Raw genomic sequence first — 13,775 nt, 5'->3', positions numbered from 1 at the left:
TACGATTTACAAATATTTGTATGTCATATGTCAAATATATCTGTATAATAGAAGTTATTCAGTGATACTTGCAAGAACAGTTTAATATGTTACTCATCAAGAGGGTTGTAGTCCCATAATTATTCTGTATTCAGCCCTGGTCACGTTGCATTTATTACGTTTATTATTATTTATTTGTTGCAAATAAAGTGACACGCTTGTGGTGAAATGATTAAAAAACCGACACGTACACTTTGTTGGTGAGCGATGTCTACGCAGGGGACGGTGTGTTGCGCAAGTTACGGTAAAATGGCGGAGCACCAGGAAGGAGACGCGGGGCAGCTACACCAGGAGGACGCCGATAAAAAAGGTTCGGAAATTGCCTCATACCTTCGCCTCGAGGCAAAGAACGAAGTTCGGAATTTCCCAAAAATCTACACATTTCAGCCTACTCAGCTTGAGTCGGGGTAGATTCTGGAAAATGAGTTTTTAACTGCTGAAGTGTTGGTGGGCCTCATCACGGAGCTCCGCCATAGGACCTAGTTATGAATAATGTCGATAATGCAGAATAAGACAACATTAACATTTGTTCGTTGCTTAGATCTATTATTGTAATCATAACGCATTAATATTTTATAGGTAGCGTAGAACAAAAAGCCAATATATTTAAACCGTGCATATGAACGTCCTTGTGGTGGAGCTCCACAATGGGACCCAAGCTTTGTTTTCAGCGACGAGGAATTCGGACCCGTTGCGCCCACAGGTTTTAGGTGAACCGTTGTTTTGCGGTTAGTATAAAAGGCCAAACTGCACTCAGTTGGCTGGTTTTACAGAAAATGCTTCTTTTAGGCTGTGGTAACAGAAATGTTCCACTTAACTCGATATATCCTTTATATTCCAGACAGAAATGTATTATTAATGGTTGACTTGCCTTTGGTTTAACTAGCAGCTCTCTGGTAAGAACTAGATTTTTAAGACATGCACAAACTGGTGATATGAGCAGTAATATTTTACGTCTGTTAGGTAGGGGAGGATCTGAAATGATGGAGGGAACTTCGGAGGCCGGTGCCGGAAAAACGGACACCTCGGTGGCTGATGAGGCTGTTGTGGTAAAAAGTGCCACAGCTGTCACTTCTCCAGGTAAAGTCTTTAATTATTGGATAAATCCTGAATTATTGGTGTCGTTTAAGAACATGTACAATAGAAGAGTAATCGGTTATTACCAGTTTGGAACATTTGCCTTTTGTGTCCAGAGAGGCACGTGTCCATCCAGACCAGTTTAAAGGGACTGGAGATGCTGGTAGACCTGAACGGCGGTGAGTTACAGCTCAGCTTGGTGACAGTGTTGAAGCTGGAAAAAGGACTTCTGGTGTGGTTCTCTGTCTTTGCAGCTGGCAGGAAGTCTTGCCCTCTGTGTCCAGAGGAGAAGTTTAAGGCCTGCTACAGCCATAAATTACAGCGCCACCTTCAGAACCTGCACTGGAAGGTCTACGTTGAGTTTGAAGGTACTGAGCTCCTGCTGGACTCACTCAGCCCAAATCGAAAGAAAAATGGCTGATGATTGAAAGCGATCAACCGATGACCTTTGACCCATGACTGCATTTTCCCTCAGGTCAGAAGATGTGTATCTGTCACCTGCCGTGCCGACAGCTGCGGAGCAGTCTGAGTGGAGACCAGGTTATTTACAACAGCTTTATATATATATATCTATCTATCTCCGTCTTACTTTTACTTCCTGTTCTGGGGATTATACATTTCTTTATAGTTCAGCTTCTATAAAATGAACTTAAAGGTCCCCTGTTTGTAAAAGAATTAACTCTTGCAGGACCTGGCTATGTGGGTCAGTACCTCGATCCAGCTATCTTCTCATCTGTCAAGCGCTTCAGCGGGTGTCACCTTGAAAAACTGGTCCAAACTCCAAGACCCACAAATGTGGATCCGCTAGTATTAGGACTGCCAAATAAAACACTCTCTCACCCAGCGCTACGGTATAACAAGGAATGTATTTATTTAACATAGTAAAATGTATATATATGATTAAAAAATTCCTAGCAGATCATAGCATCACGGACATTTTTAAAAATGTCAGGCCTACGCTTCATCTTGGCGCCTTGCCTTACAACCCTATGGCTTTTCCATAAAAAAATTCAATGAACCCGCTGGACTAAATGAAAAAAAATACATTTGTGCTCATTTTTACATCCAATCACTGAGCAACCGCAACGTTTCACACGTTTTGAAGCCATGACGGTGGGTGGAGATTACATTTTTACATTTACAGCATTTATCAGACGCCCTTATCCAGAGCGACTTACAATCAGTATTACAGGGACAGTCTCCCTGGAGCAACTTAGGGTTAAGTGTCTTGCTCAGGGACACGATGGTAGTAAGTGGGATTCGAACCCGGGTCTTCTGGTTCATAGGCGAGTGTGTTACCCACTAGGCTATTACCACCCTTCATCATGCTTTAGGGGAGGGGTGGGAAACGGGAAGTAACCTTTCCCCATATGACGTCATAATGGGACAAATTCCAGATCCGACCGTCTGACTACCGCTCTCTGAACGGTGAAGCATAACGACCAAAACCCTCTTTACACCCATCACCATTTCTAGCCACTGCAACACCATAGACCTGCTCAGGGACCTCATATTAATGTTCAATCATCTCACAGTCACATTTTCATGTCAGGGGACCTTTAAAACATAAATAAAAGGACAATTTGTTATGAGTGGAGCAGCCACTAGGTGGCAGCCTGGATCCATTTCCTCTCCTCACTGTCCAGCTGTTGGGGCCATAGTTCATAGTGTAGAATGTCTACGTCATGCTGCTTTTCGGGTCCTGATTGGTAACCCCTCGTCTGTGCATGTGTGTTCAGGCTGGAGGCCGATTGGTGGCCCACTACCACTGTGCTGTGTGTGCTGTGACCATCGCCCGTAAGACCGACATGGTCAGCCATCTGAAGAGACACGTGAACAAGGGGGAGACGGAGGCCAGTTTCTCGGGCGGCGCCGACGTGACGTCTGAGGAGCAGCGTGAGTATTTCCTCTGGGACGGTGTCACAGCATCGTCCCCAAAATGCTGCCGTTTTCACGCTTATTTATAGGCTTTAAAACAACACGTGAAACCCAGTTATTGAGCTTCGATTAAACCAAGGGGGATGACAACCATATTAAACAAGACTAATATATATGGTTATTTGGAATATATATGGTTTTGTTTAATCGTTAATTATTTTCTGAACGATTGATCTTTGTCACTCGTCCTCTCTGTAGTACCGGCTGGACAGGCGTTTCAGATCATGAAGGAGTTGGGCACTAATGTCCAGCTGATGCCCAATCACACCACCCCTCAGAAGACCGACACGTTCTTCAACCGCAAGATGAAGGCCAATCGGTGAGCAGAGCGCTCATTTGTGGTTTAATTTGACTTAACAGCAACACTTTTAAATAGTTTTGCACTTGTCACAACCATGGTGGCATGACGAGGAAGAAGGACGCATTCGCACGACGTCACCAAACCGGGGTTTAATGAGTGAAGGACAGGACAGGGGAGACATCCGATAACATGGTGACCGTGTAACACTTAACTAAGACCCGACGGAGAACAGAAACGAACCGGGCAGCTCTATACATTCGACACTGGTGAAAACGAATAAATTACACAGGACTAACGTGAAACCCTGGTCCGGATCCAGGACCGGAGTAACCCCTTCCGGACCGGGTCATGACGGCACTTGCTTCCGCAAAATCTTCTTCCTATAAGTCTGCTTTTATTCTGTGTGTGTGTGTGCGTGTGCGTGTGTGTGTGCGTGTGCGTGTGCGTGTGCGTGTGTGTGTGCGTGTGTGTGTGCGTGTGTGTGTGCGTGTGCGTGTGTGTGTGTGTGTGCGTGTGTGTGTGTGTAGGCAGTTGGTTTTCTGTTCTCTGGCAGTTCTTGCAGAAGAGAGGAACCCTCTGGAGTGCTTGGATGCGTTTGGAGCCACAGGTGAGATTAATTTCCCATAAAAATGTCTTCTTAATAAGTTCAGTTTATTAGGTCTGTCGATTAATTAACGTTTGTAAGTAATAAATCTTAATTTCAACTGTGAACCTGTTGGCCAATCGGCGGCTTTAATACAAGTTATCAGCCAGCCGGTGGGGTCGTGCATGGCGGACAGGAGAATATTAAATATGGCCGTTTGTGTCTTCTCTCAGGCATCATGGGGCTGCAGTGGGCGAAGCATCTGCGCGGGTCCGTCAAGGTGACGATAAATGACATTAACGAGTCGTGCGTGAAGATGATTAAGGAGAACTGCCACCTCAACCACGTCCGCGTGGAGGGCGGGAAGCGGCCGGGCGACGCCCAGGGGGACGGCGACACGCCCATCGCTGCCGTGGAGGTCGTGAAGATGGACGCCAACGTCATCATGCACCTCCGGCCGTTTGACTACATGTGAGTGTGAGATGAGCGCGGGAGCGACGGCGGGAAAAAAAGCGGCGCCGTTTCACCAGCGTTTCTTCCCGCCAGACACCTGGACCCGTTCGGGACCGCGGTCAACTACCTGGACGCCGCCTTCCGGAACGTCCGGCATTCCGGCATCGTGTCGGTGACGTCCACAGACACCGGCTCGCTGTACTGCAAGAACGTGAACGTCACCGTCCGCCACTACAGCTGCCAGATCGTGCGGACGGAGTACTACAAGGAGCTGGCGGCGCGCATGGTGCTGGCGTCGGTCGCCAGGTACGTCCAGGGTCTGGTGCTGGTGGTACCGGACGCTGTAATAAGGGCGTGGAGGTTCTCCTGTGTGTGGCCGTGGAGAACTTCGTGCTGGTGTTACCGTACGCTGTAATAAGGCCGTGGAGGTTCTCCTGTGTGTGGCCGTGGAGAACTTTGTGCTGGTGCTGGTGTTACCGTATGCTGTAATAAGGGCGTGGAGGTTCTCCTGTGTGTGGCCGTGGAGAACTTCGTGCTGGTGCTGGTGTTACCGTACGCTGTAATAAGGCCGTGGAGGTTCTCCTGTGGGTGGCCGTGGAGAACTTCGTGCTGGTGTTACCGTACGCTGTAATAAGGGCGTGGAGGTTCTCCTGTGTGTGGCCGTGGAGAACTTTGTGCTGGTGCTGGTGTTACCGTATGCTGTAATAAGGGCGTGGAGGTTCTCCTGTGTGTGGCCGTGGAGAACTTCGTGCTGGTGTTACCGTACGCTGTAATAAGGGCGTGGAGGTTCTCCTGTGTGTGGCCGTGGAGAACTTCGTGCTGGTGCTGGTGTTACCGTACGCTGTAATAAGGGCGTGGAGGTTCTCCCGTGTGTGGCCGTGGAGAACTTCGTGCTGGTGCTGGTGTTACCGTACGCTGTAATAAGGGCGTGGAGGTTCTCCTGTGTGTGGCCGTGGAGAACTTCGTGCTGGTGCTGGTGTTACCGTACGCTGTAATAAGGGCGTGGAGGTTCTCCTGTGTGTGGCCGTGGAGAACTTCGTGCTGGTGGTGGTGTTACCGTACGCTGTAATAAGGGTATCGAGGTTCTCCTGTGTGTGGCCGTGGAGAACTTCGTGCTGGTGGTGGTGTTACCGTACGCTGTAATAAGGGCGTGGAGGTTCTCCTGTGTGTGGCCGTGGAGAACTTCGTGCTGGTGCTGGTGTTACCGTACGCTGTAATAAGGGTATGGGATGGTTCTCCTGTGTGTGGCCGTGGAGAACTTCGTGCTGGTGCTGGTGTTACCGTACGCTGTAATAAGGGCATGGAGGTTCTCCTGTGTGTGGCCGTGGAGAACTTCGTGCTGGTGGTGGTGTTACCGTACGCTGTAATAAGGGCGTGGAGGTTCTCCTGTGTGTGGCCGTGGAGAACTTCGTGCTGGTGGTGGTGTTACCGTACGCTGTAATAAGGGCGTGGAGGTTCTCCTGTGTGTGGCCGTGGAGAACTTCGTGCTGGTGCTGGTGTTACCGTACGCTGTAATAAGGGCGTGGAGGTTCTCCTGTGTGTGGCCGTGGAGAACTTCGTGCTGGTGTTACCGTACGCTGTAATAAGGGCGTGGAGGTTCTCCTGTGTGTGGCCGTGGAGAACTTCGTGCTGGTGCTGGTGTTACCGTACGCTGTAATAAGGGCGTGGAGGTTCTCCCGTGTGTGGCCGTGGAGAACTTCGTGCTGGTGCTGGTGTTACCGTACGCTGTAATAAGGGCGTGGAGGTTCTCCTGTGTGTGGCCGTGGAGAACTTCGTGCTGGTGCTGGTGTTACCGTACGCTGTAATAAGGGCGTGGAGGTTCTCCTGTGTGTGGCCGTGGAGAACTTCGTGCTGGTGGTGGTGTTACCGTACGCTGTAATAAGGGTATCGAGGTTCTCCTGTGTGTGGCCGTGGAGAACTTCGTGCTGGTGGTGGTGTTACCGTACGCTGTAATAAGGGCGTGGAGGTTCTCCTGTGTGTGGCCGTGGAGAACTTCGTGCTGGTGCTGGTGTTACCGTACGCTGTAATAAGGGTATGGGATGGTTCTCCTGTGTGTGGCCGTGGAGAACTTCGTGCTGGTGCTGGTGTTACCGTACGCTGTAATAAGGGCATGGAGGTTCTCCTGTGTGTGGCCGTGGAGAACTTCGTGCTGGTGGTGGTGTTACCGTACGCTGTAATAAGGGCGTGGAGGTTCTCCTGTGTGTGGCCGTGGAGAACTTCGTGCTGGTGGTGGTGTTACCGTACGCTGTAATAAGGGCGTGGAGGTTCTCCTGTGTGTGGCCGTGGAGAACTTCGTGCTGGTGCTGGTGTTACCGTACGCTGTAATAAGGGCGTGGAGGTTCTCCTGTGTGTGGCCGTGGAGAACTTCGTGCTGGTGTTACCGTACGCTGTAATAAGGGCGTGGAGGTTCTCCTGTGTGTGGCCGTGGAGAACTTCGTGCTGGTGCTGGTGTTATTGTACGCTGTAATAAGGCCGTGGAGGTTCTCCCGTGGGTGGCCGTGGAGAACTTCGTGGTGGTGCTGGTGTTACCGTACGCTGTAATAAGGGCGTGGAGGTTCTCCTGTGTGTGGCCGTGGAGAACTTCGTGCTGGTGCTGGTGTTACCGTACGCTGTAATAAGGGCATGGAGGTTCTCCTGTGTGTGGCCGTGGAGAACTTCGTGCTGGTGGTGGTGTTACCGTACGCTGTAATAAGGGCGTGGAGGTTCTCCTGTGTGTGGCCGTGGAGAATTTCGTGCTGGTGGTGGTGTTACCGTACGCTGTAATAAGGGCGTGGAGGTTCTCCTGTGTGTGGCCGTAGAGAACTTCGTGCTGGTGGGGGTGTTACCGTACGCTGTAATAAGGGCGTGGAGGTTCTCCTGTGTGTGGCCGTGGAGAACTTCGTGCTGGTGCTGGTGTTACCGTACGCTGTAATAAGGGCGTGGAGGTTCTCCTGTGTGTGGCCGTGGAGAACTTCGTGCTGGTGCTGGTGTTACCGTACGCTGTAATAAGGGCGTGGAGGTTCTCCTGTGTGTGGCTGTGGAACACTTTGTGCTGGTGCTGGTGTTACCGTACGCTGTAATAAGGCCGTGGAGGTTCTCCTGTGTGTGGCCATGGAGAACTTCGTGCTGGTGCTGGTGTTACCGTACGCTGTAATAAGGGCGTGCAGGTTCTCTTGTGTGTGGCTGTGGAGAACTTCGTGCTGGTGTTACCGTATGCTGTAATAAGGGCGTGGAGGTTCTCCTGTGTGTGGCCGTGGAGAACTTCGTGCTGGTGCTGGTGTTACCGTACGCTGTAATAAGGGCGTGGAGGTTCTCCTGTGTGTGGCCGTGGAGAACTTCGTGCTGGTGCTGGTGTTACCGTACGCTGTAATAAGGGCGTGGAGGTTCTCCTGTGTGTGGCCGTGGAGAACTTCGTGCTGGTGCTGGTGTTACCGTACTCTGGCTGTGTGTTTTGCAGGGCCGCCGGACGCTGTAATAAGGGCGTGGAGGTTCTCCTGTGTGTGGCCGTGGAGAACTTCGTGCTGGTGCTGGTGTTACCGTACGCTGTAATAAGGGCGTGGAGGTTCTCCTGTGTGTGGCCGTGGAGAACTTCGTGCTGGTGGTGGTGTTACCGTATGCTGTAATAAGGGCGTGGAGGTTCTCCTGTGTGTGGCCGTAGAGAACTTCGTGCTGGTGCTGGTGTTACCGTACGCTGTAATAAGGGTATCGAGGTTCTCCTGTGTGTGGCCGTGGAGAACTTCGTGCTGGTGGTGGTGTTACCGTACGCTGTAATAAGGGCGTGGAGGTTCTCCTGTGTGTGGCCGTGGAGAACTTCGTGCTGGTGCTGGTGTTACCGTACGCTGTAATAAGGCCGTGGAGGTTCTCCTGTGTGTGGCCGTGGAGAACTTCGTGCTGGTGCTGGTGTTACCGTACGCTGTAATAAGGGCATGGAGGTTCTCCTGTGTGTGGCCGTGGAGAACTTCGTGCTGGTGGTGGTGTTACCGTACGCTGTAATAAGGGCGTGGAGGTTCTCCTGTGTGTGGCTGTGGAACACTTTGTGCTGGTGCTGGTGTTACCGTACACTGTAATAAGGGCGTGGAGGTTCTCCTGTGTGTGGCCATGGAGAACTTCGTGCTGGTGCTGGTGTTACCGGACGCTGTAATAAGGGCGTGGAGGTTCTCCTGTGTGTGGCCGTGGAGAACTTCATGCTGGTGGGGGTGTTACCGTACGCTGTAATAAGGGCGTGGAGGTTCTCCTGTGTGTGGCCGTGGAGAACTTCGTGCTGGTGGTGGTGTTACCGTACGCTGTAATAAGGGCGTGGAGGTTCTCCTGTGTGTGGCCGTAGAGAACTTCGTGCTGGTGCTGGTGTTACCGTACGCTGTAATAAGGGTATGGGATGGTTCTCCTGTGTGTGGCCGTGGAGAACTTCGTGCTGGTGTTACCGTACGCTGTAATAAGGGCATGGAGGTTCTCCTGTGTGTGGCCGTGGAGAACTTCGTGCTGGTGCTGGTGTTACCGTACGCTGTAATAAGGGCGTGGAGGTTCTCCTGTGTGTGGCCGTGGAGAACTTCGTGCTGGTGGTGGTGTTACCGTATGCTGTAATAAGGGCGTGGAGGTTCTCCTGTGTGTGGCCGTAGAGAACTTCGTGCTGGTGGTGGTGTTACTGTACGCTGTAATAAGGGTATCGAGGTTCTCCTGTGTGTGGCCGTGGAGAACTTCGTGCTGGTGGTGGTGTTACCGTACGCTGTAATAAGGGCGTGGAGGTTCTCCTGTGTGTGGCCGTAGAGAACTTCGTGCTGGTGCTGGTGTTACCGTACGCTGTAATAGGGCATGGAGGTTCTCCTGTGTGTGGCCGTAGAGAACTTCGTGCTGGTGCTGGTGTTACCGTACGCTGTAATAAGGGTATTGAGGTTCTCCTGTGTGTGGCCGTGGAGAACTTCATGCTGGTGGGGGTGTTACCGTACGCTGTAATAAGGGCGTGGAGGTTCTCCTGTGTGTGGCTGTGGAGAACTTCGTGCTGGTGTTACCGTATGCTGTAATAAGGGCGTGGAGGTTCTCCTGTGTGTGGCTGTGGAGAACTTTGTGCTGGTGTTACCGTATGCTGTAATAAGGGCGTGGAGGTTCTCCTGTGTGTGGCCGTGGAGAACTTCGTGCTGGTGTTACCGTACGCTGTAATAAGGGCGTGGAGGTTCTCCTGTGTGTAGCCGTGGAGAACTTCGTGCTGGTGCTGGTGTTACCGTACGCTGTAATAAGGGCGTGGAGGTTCTCCTGTGTGTGGCTGTGGAGAACTTCGTGCTGGTGTTACCGTATGCTGTAATAAGGGCGTGGAGGTTCTCCTGTGTGTTGCCGTGGAGAACTTCGTGCTGGTGCTGGTGTTACTGTACTCTGGCTGTGTGTTTTGCAGGGCCGCTGGACGCTGTAATAAGGGTATCGAGGTTCTCCTGTGTGTGGCCGTGGAGAACTTCGTGCTGGTGGTGGTGTTACCGTACGCTGTAATAAGGGCGTGGAGGCTCTCCTGTGTGTGGCCGTAGAGAACTTCGTGCTGGTGCTGGTGTTACCGTACGCTGTAATAAGGGTATGGGATGGTTCTCCTGTGTGTGGCCGTGGAGAACTTCGTGCTGGTGTTACCGTACGCTGTAATAAGGGCATGGAGGTTCTCCTGTGTGTGGCCGTGGAGAACTTCGTGCTGGTGGTGGTGTTACCGTACGCTGTAATAAGGGCGTGGAGGTTCTCCTGTGTGTGGCCGTGGAGAACTTCGTGCTGGTGGTGGTGTTACCGTACGCTGTAATAAGGGTATCGAGGTTCTCCTGTGTGTGGCCGTGGAGAACTTCGTGCTGGTGGTGGTGTTACCGTACGCTGTAATAAGGGCGTGGAGGTTCTCCTGTGTGTGGCCGTGGAGAACTTCGTGCTGGTGCTGGTGTTACCGTACGCTGTAATAAGGGCGTGGAGGTTCTCCTGTGTGTGGCCGTGGAGAACTTCGTGCTTGTGCTGGTGTTACCGTACGCTGTAATAAGGGCGTGGAGGTTCTCCTGTGTGTGGCTGTGGAGAACTTTGTGCTGGTGTTACCGTATGCTGTAATAAGGGCGTGGAGGTTCTCCTGTGTGTGGCCGTGGAGAACTTCGTGCTGGTGTTACCGTACGCTGTAATAAGGGCGTGGAGGTTCTCCTGTGTGTGGCCGTGGAACACTTCGTGCTGGTGCTGGTGTTACCGTACGCTGTAATAAGGGCGTGGAGGTTCTCCTGTGTGTGGCCGTGGAGAACTTCGTGGTTGTGCTGGTGTTACCGTACGCTGTAATAAGGGCGTGGAGGTTCTCCTGTGTGTGGCTGTGGAGAACTTTGTGCTGGTGTTACCGTATGCTATAATAAGGGCGTGGAGGTTCTCCTGTGTGTGGCCGTGGAGAACTTCGTGCTGGTGGTGGTGTTACCGTACGCTGTAATAAGGGCGTGGAGGTTCTCCTGTGTGTGGCCGTGGAACACTTCGTGCTGGTGCTGGTGTTACCGTACGCTGTAATAAGGGCGTGGAGGTTCTCCTGTGTGTGGCTGTGGAGAACTTCGTGCTGGTGTTACCGTATGCTGTAATAAGGGCATGGAGGTTCTCCTGTGTGTGGCCGTGGAACACTTCGTGCTGGTGCTGGTGTTACCGTACGCTGTAATAAGGGCGTGGAGGTTCTCCTGTGTGTGGCCGTGGAGAACTTCGTGGTTGTGCTGGTGTTACCGTACGCTGTAATAAGGGCGTGGAGGTTCTCCTGTGTGTGGCTGTGGAGAACTTTGTGCTGGTGTTACCGTATGCTATAATAAGGGCGTGGAGGTTCTCCTGTGTGTGGCCGTGGAGAACTTCGTGCTGGTGGTGGTGTTACCGTACGCTGTAATAAGGGCGTGGAGGTTCTCCTGTGTGTGGCCGTGGAGAACTTCGTGCTGGTGGTGGTGTTACCGTATGCTGTAATAAGGGCGTGGAGGTTCTCCTGTGTGTGGCCGTGGAACACTTCGTGCTGGTGCTGGTGTTACCGTACGCTGTAATAAGGGCGTGGAGGTTCTCCTGTGTGTGGCCGTGGAACACTTCGTGCTGGTGCTGGTGTTACCGTACGCTGTAATAAGGGCGTGGAGGTTCTCCTGTGTGTGGCCGTGGAGAACTTTGTGCTGGTGCTGGTGTTACCGTACGCTGTAATAAGGGTGTGGAGGTTCTCCTGTGTGTGGCCGTGGAGAACTTCGTGCTGGTGCTGGTGTTACCGTACGCTGTAATAAGGGTGTGGAGGTTCTCCCGTGTGTGGCCGTGGAGAACTTCGTGCTGGTGCTGGTGTTACCGTACTCTGGCTGTGTGTTTTGCAGGGCCGCTGGACGCTGTAATAAGGGTATCGAGGTTCTCCTGTGTGTGGCCGTGGAACACTTCGTGCTGGTGGTGGTGCGGGTGCTGCGCGGCCCCACCCAGGCCGACGAGTCGGCCAAGAAGCTCCGGCAGCTGGTGCACTGCCAGTGGTGTGAGGAGAGGGTGTTCCTCAGGCCCGGGAGCATGGTGGAAGGTCAGTGAGGACGTTCTCGCTGCCTGGCGGGACCTCGAGAGCGCGCCTGACGTCTGGTTTCCTGTGTCCGTCTGCAGAGAGTCTGTACAAGCAGCTGCCATGCCGCTGCCACGGGAGCATGCCGGGAAAGACCGCTGTGGTGCTGGGTCCTCTGTGGTGAGACAACCATTTCAAGCCCTCAGACACGGACAGAACAGGGTCTCCATGTGGGACCTTTCTAGGTGCTGATTCTGGTCACTTCTGTTAAAGGAGTAAAGTGAAGTGATTGTCATCTTGAGACACTGCAGCACAGCACACGGTGACACGGTGAAACGTGTCCTCTGCATTTAACAATAACCCTTGGTGAGCAGTGGGCACCATGACAGGCGCCCGGGGAGCAGCGTGTGGGGATGGGACCTTCATCAAGGGGACCTCAGTGGCACCTTGAACCCACAACCTTACTCGCTTAGGCCACTACTGTCCCAATAGGACTTTCAAAATGGTCTCATTCGCTTTGATGCGGGGTGACAGTGGTGTCCTAGCGGTTGAGGAAGCGGCCCGGTTCAAATCCCGAACTGCCAAGGTGCCACTGAGGTCCCCTTGATGAAGGGGGGTGATGGTTAAATACAGAGGACACGTTTCACCGTGTCACCGTGTGCTGTGCTGCAGTGTCTCACTTCACTTGTGCCAGCCAATCAAATTTTATTGGAATAATAACATTATGCAAACATAAAAACCAACACAAATTCATGCAATTTTCATGCCAGACCAGCCGGGTTTAATGTTGCTGTGATTGGTCGCCACTCACGGCAGACACGCCCACCCTCGGTCAATGGAGCGGCGTAATGATGAATATTCACCACGTGACCCGCTAATCTGGGTTCAGGTCCGGCCCGCTGTTTAATACCGGCTTTCTGAGGAGGATGCTGGTCGCCGCGGTGCAGCACAGCATGGAGGACCTGCAGCCTCTTCTGAAGACCCTGATCTGCGAGGCCGACTGCACCACCTTCAAGTCCTTCACGTCCACCAACTCGCCCGGCCTCGCCAACCAGGGTGTGTAGCTGCCTGGGACGGAGTGTGTGTGCGTGTGTGTGTGTGTGTGTTGGGTTGCCGGTTGAAACGCTGCCTGTGTTTGCAGTGGAGTGTGGCGTTCTGATCAAGACCCTGCAGAAAGTGGACGAAGCTGATTCTTCCGACCACGCGGGTAGCGGCAAACGCACTTGTCCTCTTCTGTGCTGGACGTGGCGCGTTGTCCTGAATTGGACCTCAATGTTTTGTTGTCCTCGTGCAGGAAAGAGGAAGTCGGGGGAAGAAGGTGGGAATGTTCTGAAAAGGCTGAAGCCGGAAACCTTGCTGGAACACCCTGCCTTCTACTACAGCGTCCACCGGCACAGCATGCGTGGCATGAACATGCCCAAGTAGGTCCAGTTCATCAGCGCGCTTCCTCCGTACGGTGGAGGACGTGAAGACGCGGGTTTCAAAGCTGCATTTTCCTTCTTTCAGACTCAACAAGTTTCTGCAGTCGGCGAACGAAGCTGGTTTCAGGGTCAGCCGGACGCACTTCGACCCCACCGGCGTTCGAACCGACGCCACGCTGGAGCAGTTCAAGGCCGTGCTCACCAAGTACAGCGTGGCACCGGCCAGCGCCAGCCACGCCCCCATCAAAGAAGAGACGGGGAGGGTCGACTGATGGACCTCCGAACTCTGCTGAATTTCATGCCGGGTTCCCTCCAGACGTAACGCCAGCGTTCCTTGAACGTTGCCCCGAGGTTCCCAGCAGGTGTCCCTGTGCCATCGATGTTGAGCGTCGAGCGAGTTGTGCATGCTGCAGTGTTGCGTAATGTGTGTTGTATTAAATGAAGTGACTTTGCGGGGCGTCTGCGTTCGGTGTAATGTGTGCACCCCGTTAAATAAAGACTTGTGTGTGTGTG

At 52.7% G+C, this 13,775-nt stretch overlaps 1 protein-coding gene across 2 annotated transcripts; it reads left to right on the top strand.

Moving 5' to 3' along the window:
* Positions 1-282: 282 nt before the first annotated feature.
* trmt1l (tRNA methyltransferase 1-like) lies at positions 283-13,548 on the top strand. 2 transcript variants are annotated; one of them, XM_028967888.1, is made up of 16 exons: positions 283-349; positions 1,003-1,119; positions 1,233-1,295; positions 1,371-1,484; positions 1,592-1,656; positions 2,856-3,012; positions 3,253-3,373; positions 3,883-3,962; positions 4,172-4,409; positions 4,485-4,697; positions 11,675-11,865; positions 11,943-12,021; positions 12,731-12,897; positions 12,983-13,048; positions 13,136-13,262; positions 13,348-13,548. In XM_028967888.1, the coding sequence occupies exons 1-16, from the start codon at positions 289-291 to the stop codon at positions 13,532-13,534; spliced, it is 2,046 nt and encodes a 681-aa protein (XP_028823721.1). In that variant the 5' UTR covers positions 283-288; the 3' UTR covers positions 13,535-13,548. The 2 variants fall into 2 exon arrangements, with proteins under 2 accessions (XP_028823721.1, XP_028823722.1); XM_028967889.1 differs by lacking the exon at positions 12,983-13,048.
* Positions 13,549-13,775: the final 227 nt, after the last annotated feature.

This window comes from Denticeps clupeoides, unplaced genomic scaffold, assembly GCF_900700375.1.
Source record: "Denticeps clupeoides unplaced genomic scaffold, fDenClu1.1, whole genome shotgun sequence".
NCBI lineage: Eukaryota > Metazoa > Chordata > Actinopteri > Clupeiformes > Denticipitidae > Denticeps > Denticeps clupeoides.
This window is presented reverse-complemented; position numbering and strand designations above follow the sequence as displayed.